We start from the raw sequence: 18491 nt of genomic DNA, 5'->3' as shown, positions 1-18491 counted from the left end.
TAGAACTCTTTGTTAGTGGGAATGTAAAATAGAACCATTTTGGAAAATTATTTGGTGGTTTTTCATAAGGTTAAACATATATATACCTCTGATCTAGTAGTTCTATTCCCAGGAATTTACCTAAAGAAATGAAAATCCAAATATCCATCAATAGGTGAATACATAAATTTGGTTTTATTTATTGTTATACTGGAATCCGATTCAGCATCAAAAAGGAGTGAACTACTGATACTACCATGGATGAATTACAAAATATGCTAAAACAAAAGTATACATGCAGTGCGATTCTTATGTAAATTTCTAGAGCATACAAAATTAATCTGTGGTGATAGAAATCTGAACAATGATTGCCTCTAGAGCAAGAGAAAGGAACTGACTGGGAAGAAGCAAAAGCCTGAACTTACTGTGGTAATGAGCAATTCTTGATATGCCTGGGTATCATCAAACTATTTTCGTATTTTATATCTGTACTTTTCAATATATATAAATTTGTAAATTTATTTGAAAAATAATGTTAAGAATTTTGAAAAATATTAAAATTGAAATTAAAAAATAGAAAGTAGAAGAGGTTTCTCTTAGTCCAATTGCTAGAAATAAACACCTTTTGTTGTTTGCGATATAACTTTCCAGATGTTTTCTAGTCTTATAGCATAGCAGTCAAAGGTGAGGGGTCAGGTTATCTAGATTCTAATCCACATTCCCTATTAAATTGTGTGATCTTGAGCAAGTTATATAACATAAATTTTTGGTTTCTTATCTGTAAGTGGGATAATAATAGTAACAATTTCTTTAAACAGAAAATTTCGGGGTGGGTTCTGTGTACCAGAGGTGTTATACTGCTGCTAGAATTTTGTAAGAACCCTCTATATGAGATTTAAATTTGTAAAGTGTTGCAAATATTTTTCACAGTTTGTCATTTACTTTTTAATTGTATTTTTTTTCTGTGCAGAAGTGATACTTGACTAACATTATTAAGATCTAATTCCCAGTCTATAAAATTCACCCATTTAAAGTATATATGATTGTAGTATATTCATTGGTTTTAGTGTACTGTATTCACAGAATTGCAGCAACTACCACAGTCTTAAGTTTAGAACATTTTCCTCAGCTCAAAAAGAAACCACTACCTATTAGCAGTTGCTCATTCCCTTCTACCCCCATGCAACCACTAATCTATTTTCTGTTTCTATGAAGTGGCCTTTTCTGGGTATTTTATATAAATGGAATCATACAATATGAGGCTTTTGTTGACTGGCTTGTTTACTTAGCCTAATGTTTTCAAGGTTCATCCACATAACATCTCTCAGTATTCCATTCTCTTCTATTGTCATAATATTCCATTGTATGGCACATCACATTTTTTTGATCCGTTCATCAGTTGATGGACATTTGGGTTGTTTCCACCTTTTGGCTATTGTGAATACTGCTGGGAAGATTCATAACTAAGCTTTTTTTTTTTTTTTTTTTTTTGTGGACATATGTATTTATTCCTCTTGGGTATACCTAGCAGTGGAATACCTTTATGGGTCATATGGTAAGTCTATGTTGAACCTTTTTTTTTTTTTTTTTTTAGGTGAGGCAACCCTTGGTTAACCTCACAGATTGCAAGGAGCTTGTCAGTTTACAATCTCTTATTTTTTAAGTTTTTAATCCTACAGCACCTGGACTTCCTAGGGGGTCTTCCATCTGAGTACTAACCAGACTTGACCCTGCTTAGCTTCCAAGATCAGACCAGATCGGGCTTGTTCAGGGTGGCATGGTTGTAGACTATGTTTAACCTTTTGAGGACCTGCCAAACATATACAGACTGGCTACACCATTTTACATTCTCACCAGAGATAGTATATGAAAGTCCCATTTTCTCTACATCTTTGTCAACACTCATTATTATCTTTTATTATAATCATCCTAGTGGATGCTAAGTATCTCATGGTTTCGATTTGCATTTCCCCGATGCTTAATAATGTTAAAGCATCTTTTCATGTACTTATTAGCCATGGGTATATTTTCTTTGGAGAAATGTCTATTAACATTTTTTTCAACATTGGGTTACTGTCTTTATTATTGTTTTAAGAGTTTTTAAAAATATATATTCGCGCTCAGTCCTATATCAGACATATGATTTGCAAATTATCATCTCTCATTTGTGGGTTTTCACTTATAGCACTAATGGTAATTTTAATGAAACCAAATTTATTTTTTGTTGTTGCTTTTGCTATTGGTATGATATCAAAGAAACCATTATCTCACCTGAGGTCATAAAGATTTACCTTTATGTTTTCTTCTTTAGCTCTTATTTATGTCTATTATATTTTTTTGAGTTAATTTTTGTGTATAGTGTAAGGAAGAGGTCCAACTTCATTTTTTTGCATGTCACTATTCAGTTGTCACAGCACCATTTTTAAAAAGGCTATTCTTTCCTCACAGAATTATTTTGATACCCTTGTTGGAAATCAGTTGACTCTATATGTAAGAGTTTATTTCTGGACTCTCAATTCTGTTTCATTCATTGATCTGTATGTCTAACCTTATGTCAGTACCACACATCTTAATTCTTGCAGTTGTGCAGTAAGTTTTAAAATCAGAAGTATGAGTCCTACAACTTTGTTCTTCATTTTCAAGATTGTTTTGGCTATTGTAGATCCCTTGTATTTCCACATGTACTTTAGAATCAGCTTGTCTATTTTTGCAAAAAAAAAAAAAAAAAATCAGCTTGGATTTCGATGGGTGTTAATTTAATCTGTATATCATTGCCATACTAAAAATATTAAATCAGTTGATCCATGAACCATGAGATGTCTTTTCATTTATCAAGTTCTTTAATTTCTTTAAACAGTGTCTTGTTTTCAGTACATGTAAGTATTTGGTTAAATTATTCCTAGGTTTTGTTTGTTTGTTTAAAGTCACAAGGAAAGTTTATTAGAGAAGGGGTAACACTCTATACACAAAGTGTGGTCTCCTTTCAGAGACAGAAAAGGGACCAAGAGAGGCTTGGAAAGATAGTAGGAGGATATTTTGTTCTTTCTAATGCTGCCGTTAATGGAAGTGTTTTCTTAATTTCATTTTCGGATTGTTCATTGTTAGTGTATAGAAACATATTTGCTTTTTGTAAATTGATCTTGTACCCTAAAAGGTGACTTAGTTATTTATTCTAATAATCTTTTTTAGTACGTTCCTTAGGATTATCTATCTATATACAAGATCATGTCATCTATACATATAGTTTTACTTCTTTTCCAGTCTGGATGCCTCTTTTCTTTTTCTTTTTTCTTTCTTAATTGCCCTGGCTAGAACTTTTGGTACAATTCTGCAGAGAAATTGTGAAAGTGAACAACTTTGTCTTGTTCCTGATATTAAGGGGGATGGCATTCTGTCTTTTACCATTAGGTATGATATTAGCTGTGAGTTTTTCATAGATGCCCTTTTATTAGGTTGAAGGTGTTCACTTCCATTCCTGGTTGAGTCGTTTTTATTTTGAAGTAGTGTTAGATTTTGTAAAATAATTTTTCTGTGTCTATTGAGATCATCAAGTGAGTTTTATCCTTTGTTTTTTATTGTGGTGTAGTATGTCGGTTGATTTATAGTTATACCAACTTTGCATTCCTAGTATAAATTCTAGTTGGTAATGGTGTACAACCCTTTTTATATATTGCTGGGTTCGGTTGTTAATATTTTGTTGAGGATTTTCTTTTTTCTATATTATAAGGGACATAAGTCTATAATTTTATTGTGATATATTTGCCTGATTTTGGAATCAGGGTAATACTAGCCTCAGAATGATGTGGCAAGTGTTCTTTTCTATTATTTGGAAGAGTTTGTGAAGAGTTGGTATTAATTTTACTTTAAACGTTTAATAAAATTCACCAGTGGAGGGATCTGGCCTGGGCTTTCTTTTTGTGCGAAGTTGGAAGGATTAAATTTTATATGATCATATACACCAGACTTTTCATTTTCTTTTGGTCATACGTATATATAAGGATCTTCCACAACCTTACCTGTAGTTTTCTCATCAAAGATGCAGATATGTAGATAATGTAGTCTTTAGGGGTCACAGATTCTTATATAACATTTGACATAATCTAACACTCATAAGTAATCACCTTTTCCTGATCTCCCATGGCACTTTATCTATACATTTTTAAGTGACTGCCCATGTACTTTTTATTGTAGTTATTTATGTTCAAGTCTTGCTTCCTCTATTAAACTGAATTTTCCAAAGGAAATACTTTTTTTGCACTGCATTTAGAGTTCAGAAATTGAAAGGCTGAGTGAATGAAATGGTACTCTAATGTTTATGAAAAATCACATTTCACTTTTTTTTGGTTTTAACCTCTATCTATTGAAATATTTTAGAGTTCATTTATTTGGCCTGATCGTGTTATTTGTGCTATAGTCTTGCAAATTATCAGTGTAACCTCTGGATCTGATTCAGTAAATCACATTCAGTCATAATAGGTTTGGGCAACAGACTCTCACTGAGTTACAGGAGAGCAGAGGTGGGAAATTCAGTTATTTTGTTTCCTTAAAGTTTGGCTTTTTGTATAAGCTGTAGTTCATAACCTGCTACAGATTGTCTTTAGTCCTTTAAAAGCTTTAAAGCTATAGTTAATCTCATAAGAGCTGTACCTTCATTCAACCTTTTACCAAACATTCAAAGAAGAATTAACACCTGTTCTTCTCAAACTATTCTAAAAAATTAAAGGGAGGGGGAAGGCTCCCAAGCTCATTTTATGAGGCCAGCATTACCCTGATTCTAAAACCAACGACATTACAAAAAAGAAAGTTGTAGGCCAGTATTCCTGATGAACATAGATATAAAAATACTCAATAGAAATATTAGCAACCCAAATTCAGCAAAACATTAAAAAGATTTGTAATTTGCTGATGTCCTGTTACCGTATATAGAAAACCCTAAAGATTTCACCAAAAAACTATTAGAACTGATAAATGAATTCAGTAAAGTGGCGGGATATAAATATTCAGAAATCTATTGCATTTTTATACACCAATAATGAACTATCAGAGAAATTAAGAAAACAGTTCTATTTACAATTGCATCAAAAAAAAGTACCTAGGAATAAAGTTAACCAAGGAAGTAAGATACCTGTACAAAGAAAATTATAAGACATTGAATAAAGAAACTGAAGAAGATAGAAATAAATGGAAGCATGTAGCGTGCTCATGAATAGGAAGAATTAACATTGTTAACATGTTCATACTATCCAAAGCAATCTAAATTCAATGTAATCCCTGTCGATATACGAATGACATTTTTCACAGAACTAGAACAAATAATCCTAAAATTTATATGGAACCACAAATGACCCTAAATAATTAAAGTGATCTTGAGAAAGAGCAAAGTTGGAGATATCATACTACTTGATATCAAACTATACTGCAAGCCTGTAGTAATCAAAACAGATGGTACTGGCAATAAAAACAGTCATATAGATCAGTGGAACAATAGAGAGCCCACAAAGAAACCCATGCCTGCATTGTCAGTCTGTGACAAAGGAGGTAAGAATACACAATGGGATTAAAGAGTCTCTCTAATAAATTGTGTTGGGGAAACTAGACAGATACATGCAAAAAAAATGAAACTAGACTACTTTATTACAACAAATATGAGCACAGCAAAGAAAACCACCAACAAAACAAAAAGGCAATTTTCATCTGATTGGGGAAAGATATTTGCCAATGGTACATCCAATAAGGGGTTAATATCCAAAATATGTAAGGAATGCATACAACATGACACAAAAACAATCCAATTAAAAAATGGGCAGAGGACCTAAATAGACATTTCTCCAAAGAGGACATATAGATGGCTGGGTAGACATGAGAAGATGCTCGATGTTACTAATCAGAGAAATGCAAATTAAAACCACAATGAGATTATCACCTCACACCTGGCAGAATAGCTATCATCAATAAATCAGCAAGTGTTGGCAAGGATGTGGAGAAAAGGATGTTGGTGGGATAGGAAACTGGTGGAAAACAGTATAGAGGTTCCTAAAAAAATTAAAAATAGAACTACCATATGACCCAGCAATCCCACTTCTGGGTATTTATCCAAAGAAATCCGAAACACTAATTTGAAAAAAAATATGTGCATTTTTATGTTCTTTGCAGCATTCTTTACAACAGTCATGATATGAAAGTGACCAAGTGCCATTGATAGACAATGGAATATTACTGGGCCATGAAAATGTTGTCATTTGCAACAAAACAGATGGACCTAGAAGGTATTGTGCTAGGTGAAATAAGTCAGACAGAGAAAGACAAATACCATATGATTTCACTTATAAGTGGTATCTGAAAAATATAAATGAACAAACAAAACAGAAACAGACTCATAGCGATAGAGAACAAACTGATGGTTGCCAGATGGGAGAGGATTGGGGAACGGGTTAAGAAGGTAGAGATTAAGAAGTACAAATTGGCAATTATAAAATAGTCACAGAAATATAAAGTACAGCATAGGGAATATAGTCAGTAATATTGTAATAAGTATGTACTGTGTCAGGTGGGGACTAGACTTATTGGGGGATCACTTAGTAACTTTTATAAATGTCTAACCACTGTGCTGTATACCTGAAACTAATATAATATTGAATGTCGACTGTAATTGAAAGACAAAACATTTTTTAATAAAAAATAAAATTATTTTAGAATAAAAAAAATTGGCCATAAATGTAAGAGTTTATCTCTGTATTCTTAGATATGTTCCATTGGTCTATGTGGCCATCCTTATGGCAGTACCATACTGTCATGATCATTGTAGCTTTATAATACGTCTTAAAACCAGGAAGTATAAGTCATCCAAGCCTGTTCTTTTTCACAATTATTTTGACTATTTTGGTTTCATGTGTTTCCATTTAAATTTTAAGAATCAGCATATCAATTTCTAAAAAAAGCAGTAGCAGCCTGCTGGGAGTTTGATAGGGATTGTTTTAAATCTATAATTCATTGGGGAGAGAATTTCTGTCATTCTGTTTAAGTAGAAAGATTATACTAGGAAAACTTAAAAAACTTAATAAAGGCAATGATGCAACATAAAGACGTTACTGTTTCCTTTAAAGCTTATACCTTAGTTTGTTAGATTATGAACTCTTAAAACATACTTTGTCATTTATTGAGTCATCTTTGTAGGCCAGATGGTTGACTGATTGCTTTATCTATGTTATCGCATTATTCCGGTCTTAAACACTTAACTCTTTAAAGATGACATGGTAGAAAGCAGAAGATGTTACATGAAACCTGGGAAATTGTTATATTGATTATTTCTCTAGTGAAGACATTCTGACTTTAACATTGTCTTTAACAACTTAAGGTAACAAAAAGTACGCTCAGGCTATACCTATGTTTCTCATCCTTTTATTCTCCTTGCTCCAGTTTTCTAAATTATTTCTGAATCTTATACTTTATGGCATGTTTACAAGGGATCATAAAATACTCTGCCAATATATCTGTTCTCTTGTTAATGGAATACCTCACACATATGCGAATGCAAAATGAAAAAAAAGGAACATCTCTTGAAAATGAAGCTGAGCAATGTGGTGATGCTCCCCTGTGAGGTGTACAATAATGAACTTGTATAGATTTGGATTAATCTGAGTAATTGTTAATTGTAGGGCAAAAGAGAAGTGTGTATAAATTTTAAGTTGCTCTTTGAAAGAAGCATATGAATTTCCATTGTGATATATGACTATTTCTGTATTTTGATCTTCTTTTAACTTCTGCCTTTGCATTAGAAGGCAGTACCTATCAAGAACTTTTATCATCATCTTTCTACATACTGTCTTCTCGCATGTTGTACAAGGTGTGATTTCTCTTCACATTGATAGCAAGGAGGCAAAATAAAGAGAGAATGAGTAGTAGTTCATCTTTCACTGCTTATATCCATTCTACAGCCGTGTAGTCGGAAACCCTTGTGCATGAAGACAGATTTGTTCTATGGCCTCGGAGTTGGGTGCCGGGGACGATGGCGGCTGCACTGAGCTGGCAAAGCCCCTCTATCTTCAGTACCTGGAGAGGGCCCTCCGGTTGGACCATTTCTTGCGACAAACATCAGCCATCTTCAACAGGAATATTTCTAGGTATGCTAGTCCATCTTTCCAATATAATGTTTGGCCATATTTCCTTCTTTTTAAAAATATCTCATAAAGATACAAATAACAACAAGAAGGATACTTGAAGTAAGTTGAATGTGATTTTTTTTTTTTCCTGCCATCTTGACTGGAAGCCTCCTGTTTGGCCACATTTCTGATTCCTAAATTCTTGTAGATTTTAGGGTTAAAATGTTTTATGATTTTTAGTGTGTTTGGTATTTTTTTCTTCCTTTCAAATAAAAGACAGTCAATTTATTCAAAGGATCAGTTTCTTCTATAAAATGTTCAGTGTACTAACCATAAATTATAATTTTCGGTCAGCTCTGACTATAGATTTACCATTCTTCAATTTATAGTGATGAAAGTGAAGATGGACTGGATGACAATAATCCTTTATTGCCCCAGTCTGGGGATCCCTTAATACAAGTTAAGGAAGAACCTCCAAATTCATTGCTTGGTGAAACTTCTGGAGCAAGCAATTCTGGAATGTTAAGCACATATTCACTGAATGGAGTTCTACAGTCAGGTTAGTGTGTCGTGAGATCCCTCTTTGGACTCTCAGTTCTCTTGGGGCAGTCATCCTTTCATTTTATTATTTTTTATGTTTCTTTACACAGAATCAAAATCTGACAAAGGCAATTTATATAACTTCTCTAAGTTGAAGAAAAGCAGAAAATGGCTAAAGGTAAGAGAAGGCAGAATGTTTATAATTAAGATAACCTACTAAAATTACAAATAAAAGGGAAAGGATATTGATTCATTTCGGTATGTTGGCAGAGATTTTTCTAGACATGAGTCTTATTCTGGGTGTGGTTTTTTTGAAGAAATAAAAGTCTTGAGTACTCAATGAAGTTCATTTTAACAAACATTATTGAGCTCATAGCACAATGTCGAATGAGGGAGTACAAATATATATTAGATAAGATCTTTACCCTCACTGGCTTACATTGTCATCAGAATTATTAATCTACTTTTTATCAGTCTCGAAGTAGTTTATTTACCAAATTTGGTTGAGCGCATCGTACATGCCAGATACTGTTGTAGACTAGACATGGTTCCTGCCTTATAGAGCTTACATTCTAATGGAAAGAGGCAGTGAGTAAGCCTGTAAACAAATAAGTAAACATGGCTTCTCGAGAGAGGTAACATTTCAACTAATTTCTGAATGATCAGAGAGAACCATGTGAATGTTTACTATACGAGCATTTCAATCAGAAAGAAGAACTGCGGAAGTCCTAAGAAAGGGAGCAACTCAGTATGTTTAGGGAAGAAAGAAGGCTGCTGTGGCTGGAGCCCAGTAAGTGAGGGGATGGTAGAAGTTCTCTAACCTAGAGATCTGAGCCTGATCACTTAGGCCCTTGTATACCATGTTAAGTAATTTGTAGTTTAGTGACAGTGGTAAGTCAGTTATTGGAGTGTTTATAAGCACAAGAGTAGAATAATCTGGTTTATATTCTTAGAAGATGACTGTCGGCCAAACTGTGTTAAGGAAAGGATTTCTTCTGTTGAAACTAATTATTTCCCTATTTCATACTTTTCTTGTGAAGAGCTCAAAATAACAAAGATACTCTTATTACTATCACTAGGCCCTTTTAAAAATTCGTGTGTGTAAAAAGCCTGATTTGCTTCATATCAGTGAAGGCATTGGGAATGCAGAAGAAATCTTTGTTTAGCTATCACATTTTTAAAAATTGAGGTGTAATCATGCCATAAAATCTACCCTTTTAAAATGTATAATTCAGTGATTTTTAGTATATTCACAAAGTTTTGTGCAGCCATCACCACTATCTAATTCCAGAACATTTTCATCACTCCAGAAAGATGTCTCTGTACTCATTAGCAGTCATTTCCCATTCTCTGCATCCCCAGCCCCTGGCAACAACTGATCTGTTTTCTGTCTCTATGGATTTGCCTATTCTGGTCATTTCATATGAATGGAATCATATAATAGGTTGCCTTTTATGTCTGGTTTCTTTCACTTAGCATGACATTTTCAAGGTTCGTTCATGTTGTGGTACATATCAGTACTTTATTTCTTTTTATGGATGAGTAGTATTTCATTATCTGAATATTTTGTTTCTCCACTCATTGGTGGATTTAGGTTGTTTCTCCTTTATTAGCCATCACAGCTTGCTTTCTGTATTTTCTATCCTATAGAAGTAGTTTTCTGTTTTGTTTAATTTTTTAGGTTTTTTTTTTTCCCTTGGTATTTGACATTTAGTTAAACTATCTTATGTATAGTGTAAGTACTTAATAAAATTTAGCCTTGTTGATGTTTATAGCATTTGCATTTTAGTGCTCTTTAATTTGCGCCCATTGGGTTTAATTGGTATCATTTTGTTTTTCAGTTGAATTGGTAAAGAACAGTATAGGGAAACTGGAATGAAGCTGTTTTTGTCATTGTTTTGGCATCTGGAAAAAATGCTTGTATTATAAAAAGAATGGCTTCATAGGAGAAGGTCCATTCTATTTCCTCCCTTTTTCAGAGCATTCTGCTAAGTGATGAGTCCAGCGAGGCAGATTCTCATAGTGAAGACGATGATGAAGAAGAAGAGGAGGAAGAAGAAGAGGAAGAAGAACTCAATCTCAGCAGAGAAGAACTTCATAACATGTTACGGCTGCACAAATATAAGAAACTTCACCAGAATAAGTATAGTAAAGACAAGGAGGTGAGAGTTTCAGAGAAATCTCAGACTGTCATGCTGGGAATTTACCCTCTGGGTTATATTAATTAAAGATAAATCATTTTAACTTTATATTCGGATGGTAGTGGTGGTTCTAACGACATCTTTATTGAAATATATTTTGTATACCAAAGAAATTTAGCCTTTAAAGGTATACATTTTGGTGGTTTTTAGTATACTTATGTAGTTGTGTTAATTATCATCACTGTCTAATTCCAGAATATTTTCTCACCCCCACAAGAAACCCCACTCCTCTTAGCTCTTGCCCCTCATTCTCTCTATTCCTCTCAGCCCCAGGCAGTCATCAGTCCACCATTTGTCTCTATAAATAATGTCTAGTCTAGATTTTTCAGACAAATGGAACAACATGAGGTCCTTTGTGTTTAGCTTCTCTCACTTAGCATAATGTTTTCAAGGTTCATTTATGTTATGGCATATATCAGTATTTCATTTCTTTTTATTGCCAAATAACATTCCATTGTATGGACATATCACATTTTATTTATCCATGCTTCAGTTGATGAAATATAATTGGATTGTTTTTACTTTTTGGCTATTAAGAATCATATCTATGAATAGTGAGTTTTTCCACCTTTTGGCTATTACGAATAATGCTGCCATGAAGATTTGAGTATAAGTTTTCAGTGTGGACGTGTGTTTTCATTACTCTTGAGTATATGCCTAAGAAATAAATCACTGGTCATATGGTAGTTCTGTGGTTAGCCTTTGAAGGGACTGCCAGACTGTTTTCCAAACTGGCTACACCATTTTAAATCTAGTGGGTTTTTTAAATACAGTTGTTCTTTGGAAGTGTTCCTATTTTGAAAAAACTCCCTTCATATACTAACATTAGATTGATAATAATTTCACATGGCAGCTATTTGAATGCTGTTAAAGCCTTCTGATTTTTGACAGAAATGTGGCACTCTGTACATAATGAGCAATAGCATGTTTGACGGTCTAAAATCTTTGCAGTGATTATTTAATGTCCAAAGTTAGTTCAGAAAGCTTAAATAATATGCTAAAGGCCATAAACCCGTAGAAGTGATAAACAGTCAGAAATCTGACTGTTTTTAAGGTACAGTACTCAGGTACTTGCATGAAATTTAACTGAAGTAAAACACATATGGGAAAGTCCACAGATTTTAAGTATACAGCTTGATAAATGTTTATTTAATTTTGATCTTTTGACAGGGGACCTTGTAATAATTCTCCATGTCAGTCTTCTATCCTAGTTTCAGTTCCTGGATGACTCATTTGGCTGTAATCCAGGAACAAGACCCAACAGTGGACTACCTAATTTTAATTTAAATTCATTTTTATCCATTAGTAGTGAGTGCGATGGAAGTAATATGAGCTTTGGGAGTCAGTTTAAATAAAATGCTTGAAAAGATTAACTACATCCTGGAATGAAAGAAAGTAGATTATTCATATGTTAGAATTTTGGCAATATAGGTACTATCCATAATACTGTCAGACTCTCTTAGTGGGAGATGAAAAGAGAAAAGAAAGAATGAAGAATTGGAATGACTATTCAAACCAAATATAAGACTATAAGCCAGAATAGTAGCCACCAGAAACCTTAGTAAAATCTGAGGACCTATTGGTAATAGAAATACGGTTTATTTCTTATTGATGAATTCCAAGAGGAGGTCTTTGTGCAAAGAATTTTCTCTCTCAAATATATGTCAGGACTAAGTAAATATTCTGGTGGAGATTCAGAAGCGTGAAGGGTTTTTCTTAAGTTATTTCCAGCAACTTGTTTCGTGCATTGCCAATGAACCCATTTCGTTTTGAAGTTTAGGAAATAATTCACTTTGATGTGAATTATTTTATTTTATTGGTCTCTTTGTGGGAAGATACCATATTTAGAAGCTATGGTTTCTCTTTGGCTCAGCCTTCTATAGTAAAGATGATTTGAAGGCTGTGGTATAGAACACAGGCCTTGCCTTGCTAAGCATCACTGTCTTTGCCTGCTTCAGTTGCAGCAATACCAGTACTACAGTGCAGGCCTGCTCTCCACATATGACCCTTTCTATGAACAACAACGACACCTACTTGGACCCAAAAAAAAGAAATTTAAGGATGAAAAGAAACTTAAAGGTGAGCTTATTGACCTGTCTTCCACATTTACTCATTCTTAGTTTCAGGATTATGTTTGGCCTGCTGGTACATTTGGACTTTGAATATAATTCATGTGACAGAAATTTGCTTTACCTAGAAAACACTAGTCTCTCCTATCTAATTAGTTAATGTATCATTAACTTTATTTTATACTTGGTTTATGTTCTTTTCTAGGATCATGAAGACATAAGAACTATAGATTTCTAGCTAGAATTTTAAGCTAATTAGTTTATACTTTTTTTTTCCTTCTATACATTCTTTAAATGTTGAAAATGTTCTGGGAATGGAAGAAGTTGGGTATGCACAAGGGAATGTGAAGAGTAACCTGACATGTTCGGGCATAAGTTACAGTTGTTACTATATGTGGTGATGTTAAATAGATCGCCTCCTGATGATCTTCTGTAGTGTTTTGCATGTTTGTCAGGAAATGTCCTTTCCTGTCTTGGTGAGCAGCTGGAAATCGGGAAGGAAATAGGAAGGGAAAGTTAAACTCTTCTGTATAAGGCAGACTATATTCCCCTGAAGGTATGAATTCTACTCAGAAAGACTCTTCAGACTTCTTTTCTTTCTCCTACATCCTCCTTGTTAATCTCTGTTTTCTCATCTTTCACATCCTCCCCCTCTAATTAGGATTTTGTTCCATGTATGATTTTCTCTTCATAGGTCTTAGTGTCATTATCAATTAATGCATTTTTTTGTTATTTTTCTTTTGTTACCTTACATTGTCATCAAGTAGAAATGTTTTCTTCCTTTTGATCATTACTTGAGCCCATGATACTTCATAAGCTTCCTTTCCTATTGCTGGATTCAAAAGAAATTTAGTTCTTAGGTTTTATTCTGTTTCTCTTTCATGTAAACAGAAGGAGTATCCAGTATTCTTTTTCAAAGTAGAAAGATCTTCCTCTTGGAATATTCATGGGCCTGACTAGATAAAGGGATAAACATTGCCAGCGCTGGTGGAATGAGGAAAGAACCTTGAATTTTCTTAAAGTGATGAGGTTGTTTTGTGGCTGTCTCTTGTGGAAGGGAAGAAATGCAACTTTCTGAGAGTCTATTCTTTTGCAGCCAAGTTGAAAAAAGTGAAGAAGAAAAGGCGAAGGGATGAAGAACTTTCCTCTGAAGAATCCCCTCGTCGCCACCACCACCAGACCAAAGTCTTTGCCAAGTTCTCTCATGATGCACCTCCTCCTGGGATCAAGAAGAAGCACTTATCCATCGAGCAGCTTAATGCTCGTCGCAGGAAAGTATGGCTCAGCATTGTGAAAAAGGAACTACCAAAGGTAAGTGAATGCCTCCAATATAGGCAATGACAAGAATGTTTTCTCTCCCTGCCCTCTAAAGAGGAGTTATAAGAGCTAGATACCTTCACAGAGTCTGGAAAGGAGGCTAATCTGTTAGAATTAGAGAAGGCTGAGTGCTGAGTAAGTACTTTCTTTGGTTAACTGTTTTTCTAAAATATGATCAGAATTCACAAGACAATTGTAGTGTGATGTTCCTTGCCCCGCCCCCCGCCCCCAAAAAAACCTCTTTGAAGAAGGAACACAATTTATTACATATAGCAATGTAAATTGACAGTAAATAGGTGATAATAGAGGGGAATTAAAATGGTGGAGATTTATTTCTTAGAGGATTTATGAACATTTGGATGTTACTGAATAATCACAGGCATTAGAAGAAAATGGGAATGATTGAAGAGAAAAATATATAGACATTCCTAGTGCTGGGATAACTGGGTAGCCAGTTGGAAAAAGATAAAATAGATCTGTGTGTCATACATGTTCTCTAAATGGATTAGGAATCTCGATGTAAAAAATGAAACCATCCAAATACTAGGAGAAAACAATTGCATTCCTATTTAACCTTTGTGTAGGAAAAGTTTCCCACTGTAACTCAAGAAGATATACAAAATGAGTTTTGCATGACAAAAGATAACTGGCAAGTTGGGAGAAATAGAAATTATTTACATTGTATACATGGTCGAAGGGATAATATTGCTAATATATAAAGAACTCTTAAAAATTGAGGGACAAAAGACCACAAGTTGAGTAGACAAATGGAAAAACAACATGAATACACAGTTCACAAAACAAGATATAAAAATGGCCCTCAAACATAGTAAAAAGATTCAAAGTATCTCATAATTGGAGTCAAACAAATTCAGATAACACCTTACCACCATTTGTCACCCATCACACAGGTAAAATTTAAAAATATGACAACACATTCTGTTAAAGAGGCTGTGGGGAAATAAGCACTCTCATGCTTCTAGGAATGCAAATTTGAGAGTACTGTTGTGGAGGGAAAGTTGCCAATACCTGGCAGTGTACATTTGTACTTACCTCTCAAACCAGCACTTCCACTTCCAGGACTGTACCCTGAAGCTAAACCTCCAACAATATAAAAATAACGTGTAAATGAGGTTATTCATTGCAGCATTATTTGTAATTGCAAAATAATGGGAAATCTAAATGTCCATATATGGGGCTTGAATTACACAAAGGTGTATCTACACAGTGGATTATTAACACTGCTATTAAAAAGAAAGAATGAAGAGTAACTCAACTGCTGTGAAGTAATTTCTAAGACATACTCAAGTGAAAAAAACAAAACAAACAAGTGTCTAGAATATTTACCCTTCGTATATAAACAAAGGAATATAAGGAAATATACAAGTATCTGCCCATTCGTGCAAAAGAGATTCAGGGAGCATAAACCAGAAATTAAAATGATTGATTCCTTATAGGGGAAAGGATAGGGTGGCAGGGATAAAGAGGGGAGAGACTTTGAGTACATCTTTTTGTATAGGGCTGACTTTTAGAACTGCAGTAATGATTTACGTACTCCTGACATATACCGCCCAAATAAACAAAACAACTAAACCAACCAACATGTAGTAGGGATGGAGGTTGGGAATATGTGTGGGCAAAATGGAATAAAAACAGGACAAATGAACTTATTGTATTAGAAATGAGTTAACATAATCAAGTTGCAGTGAGTGGAGATTAAAAAATTCACCTAAGTAACTGAGGAAAAAGTATTTTCACTGGATATGTAAGGCTAAGACCAAAAGAGCTATGCATAAATGCCATATTGACACAGCAAAAGTGTTTCTCATGGGAAAATGAGTTAGCAATTTAGAAACTATTTTATGTGTGTACTGGGATTGGACAAATAAATATATTGTAGATGAGAGCCAGTTTCTCACTGGTGAAGAAAGAAGTTATAAGGAAAAGGGGACAGCTAACATGAAGCCTGTGAAGTTTGATTGGAGTCAGAGATAGCAGTATAAATTCATGACTTTTTATATAGATATAGATAGATAGTTACAGAAAGATAGTTGGGTGTGTATGCATGGGTTAATATGCATACATTTTTTTTTTCTAGCCCTCTTTTCTGAAAGGGCCTTGGAGCAGTGATACCCTACTAACAATGAGGATTCCTAGCATGGAGATCTTAATTTCTTAACACTTTTTATTTTCTAATAAAAGGAACCAAGGCTCTGTGGAGAGGCTGTTTTTTCTAAAATTTGGCAGGGGAAAATACAAGATGAGCCTTAAACATCTTGTGGTGCCAGAAAGTAAGGAAATGCTTGAACAAAGATGGAGAGCTTGTCAAAATAACATAGCCAGCCTGAAGGTAGCTGCTCATGGCCAAAGTTAGAATAATTTGAGCAATAAAATGTAATAATGCTGGATTTTAACTCAGTAAAGGAAACATTTATGCTATAAATAAATAATTGAATAAACAAAAAGGTGAGGTAGAAGGAATAACTTCCTTACAGTAGAATTCCAATTAATAAGTATAGAAGGAAGGAAATAATTATTAGGCAAACACCACAGTAATAAATGTTGCAGACTGGATTCATTGATGAATGATAAAATTAGGGGGCACAAGTTAGAGGAGAAACAATTTGCATAGTTTCATACCATCTGCCCCAGCATACATACTTGCACAAAGGAAAAGAAAGTAAATATAGTGGTAAAAACTGGCAGAATGCACCTTAACCAAACGATCAAAGTAAACATCACAAGTGATAGGAATTTTGACATTGTGAACTCCTTGTGATACACTGTGGTGTTCTTTCCAAAATGTATAATGTCATTCCAATCATCAGAAAACAACAAATTTTGGGACATTATAAAGAATTACTTCTTGTTGCCTTACAGAAGTGTTAAGGACAAGAAAGAGAAAGATTGAGAAAATGTGATGAATAGGAAGGGTAAGGAGAAAAATAGCTAAATGTAATGTGAGATCTTGTATAAGATCCTGGAACAGTAAAAGAATATCAGTGGGAAATTGTTGACATTGAAATGAGACCTGTGGTTTAATTAATATTTTACTAGTGTTAATTTCGTTTCTTAATTGTACTATGGTTATATAAGATTCTAAAATTAGGCAAAACAGGGAGGGATGTCAGGGAACTGTACTATTTTTTTGCAAATTTCTGTAAGTCTAAAATTAGTTCAAAACAAAAAGTTCAAAAAATAAATGGCAAGAATAATGCAAGGAACTGCCATGTATTTTTTACTTATATTTAGCAATTGTTTTTCCTCATTTGCTTTTGTTATATAAATGCTTGCTTTTTTTCTGACATTTTGAAGGTTTGAGACTTTGTGCTAAACGTAATAATTCAGTGTGTATTTCCTAAAAAAAAAGACATCTTCTCATATAACCACAGTACAATTATAAAAACGATCTGATCCATAGACCATATTCAGATTTCCTCAGTTGTCTCAGTAACGTTTTCTATAGCAGGGGTCCCCAATCCCTGGGCTGCGGACGGGTACCAGTCCGTGGCCTATTAGGAAACCGGCTGCATAGCAGCAGGTGAGCGGCCAGCGAGCAAAGCTTCATCTATATTTGGAGCAGCTCCGTAGCGCTAGCATCACCGCCTCAGCTCCACCTCAGATCATCAGGCATTAGATTCTCATAGGAGCACCAGTCCCTGGTGCCAAAAAAGGTTGAGGACCACTGCATAGTGCTTTTTTCTTTCTTGATTCAATCCAGGATCCAATCTAGAACTACATAGTGCATTTATTTTTATGTCTCTTTAATATCCTTTAATCTGAAACAGTTTCTCAGCCTTCGTCTTTCATGACATTGCTATTTTTGAAGAGTATAATAAGCCTGTTTGTAGAATGTTTCTGAATTTGGGTTTGTATCCTGTTACCTTATGATTAGATTTGGGTTATACATTTTTGGCAGGATTACCAGAGGAATGATGTGTTCTTGGTATATCATATTAGGTACACGGCTATCCCAATATTGGTGTTACTAGCTTTGATCCCTTGGTAAAGTGTTTTTTCTCTATTGTACAATTACTAGTTTTTTTTTTTTTTCCCACTAGCAATGAGTATTTCTAGAGAAAGTTTATGACCATTCTCAATGAGATAAATTATGGGAGAAACCTGTTTTGTACCAGGTAATGCCACTCAGCTCTGCCTCTTCTGTGTTTTCTCCCATATCAAATAAACAATCATGAGAAATTGTTTCTTTATTGAGAGTTTTTTTTTTTTTTTTTTAACTGAAATGGAAGACATAATAAGCAGCTCAAGACTGGATTTTAGGTTGC

General features: G+C 34.1%; 1 protein-coding gene across 2 annotated transcripts in view; it reads left to right on the top strand.

Moving 5' to 3' along the window:
• The window catches only part of INO80 (INO80 complex ATPase subunit), a 104007-nt gene that overhangs the window by 10071 nt on the left and 75445 nt on the right, over positions 1-18491 (top strand). For both annotated transcript variants that reach the window (XM_016152255.2, XM_016152254.2), the window contains exons 2-7: positions 7914-8099; positions 8468-8637; positions 8729-8796; positions 10598-10780; positions 12778-12898; positions 13985-14199. In XM_016152255.2, coding sequence (XP_016007741.1) covers positions 7957-8099; positions 8468-8637; positions 8729-8796; positions 10598-10780; positions 12778-12898; positions 13985-14199 — 900 coding nt within the window. In that variant the 5' untranslated portion in view covers positions 7914-7956. The remainder of the gene's footprint in view (positions 1-7913; positions 8100-8467; positions 8638-8728; positions 8797-10597; positions 10781-12777; positions 12899-13984; positions 14200-18491) is intronic.

Source organism: Rousettus aegyptiacus, unplaced genomic scaffold, assembly GCF_014176215.1.
Source record: "Rousettus aegyptiacus isolate mRouAeg1 unplaced genomic scaffold, mRouAeg1.p scaffold_m13_p_3, whole genome shotgun sequence".
NCBI lineage: Eukaryota > Metazoa > Chordata > Mammalia > Chiroptera > Pteropodidae > Rousettus > Rousettus aegyptiacus.
Note: the sequence above shows the minus strand (reverse complement) of the source record. Positions and strands in the feature narration are given on the sequence as shown.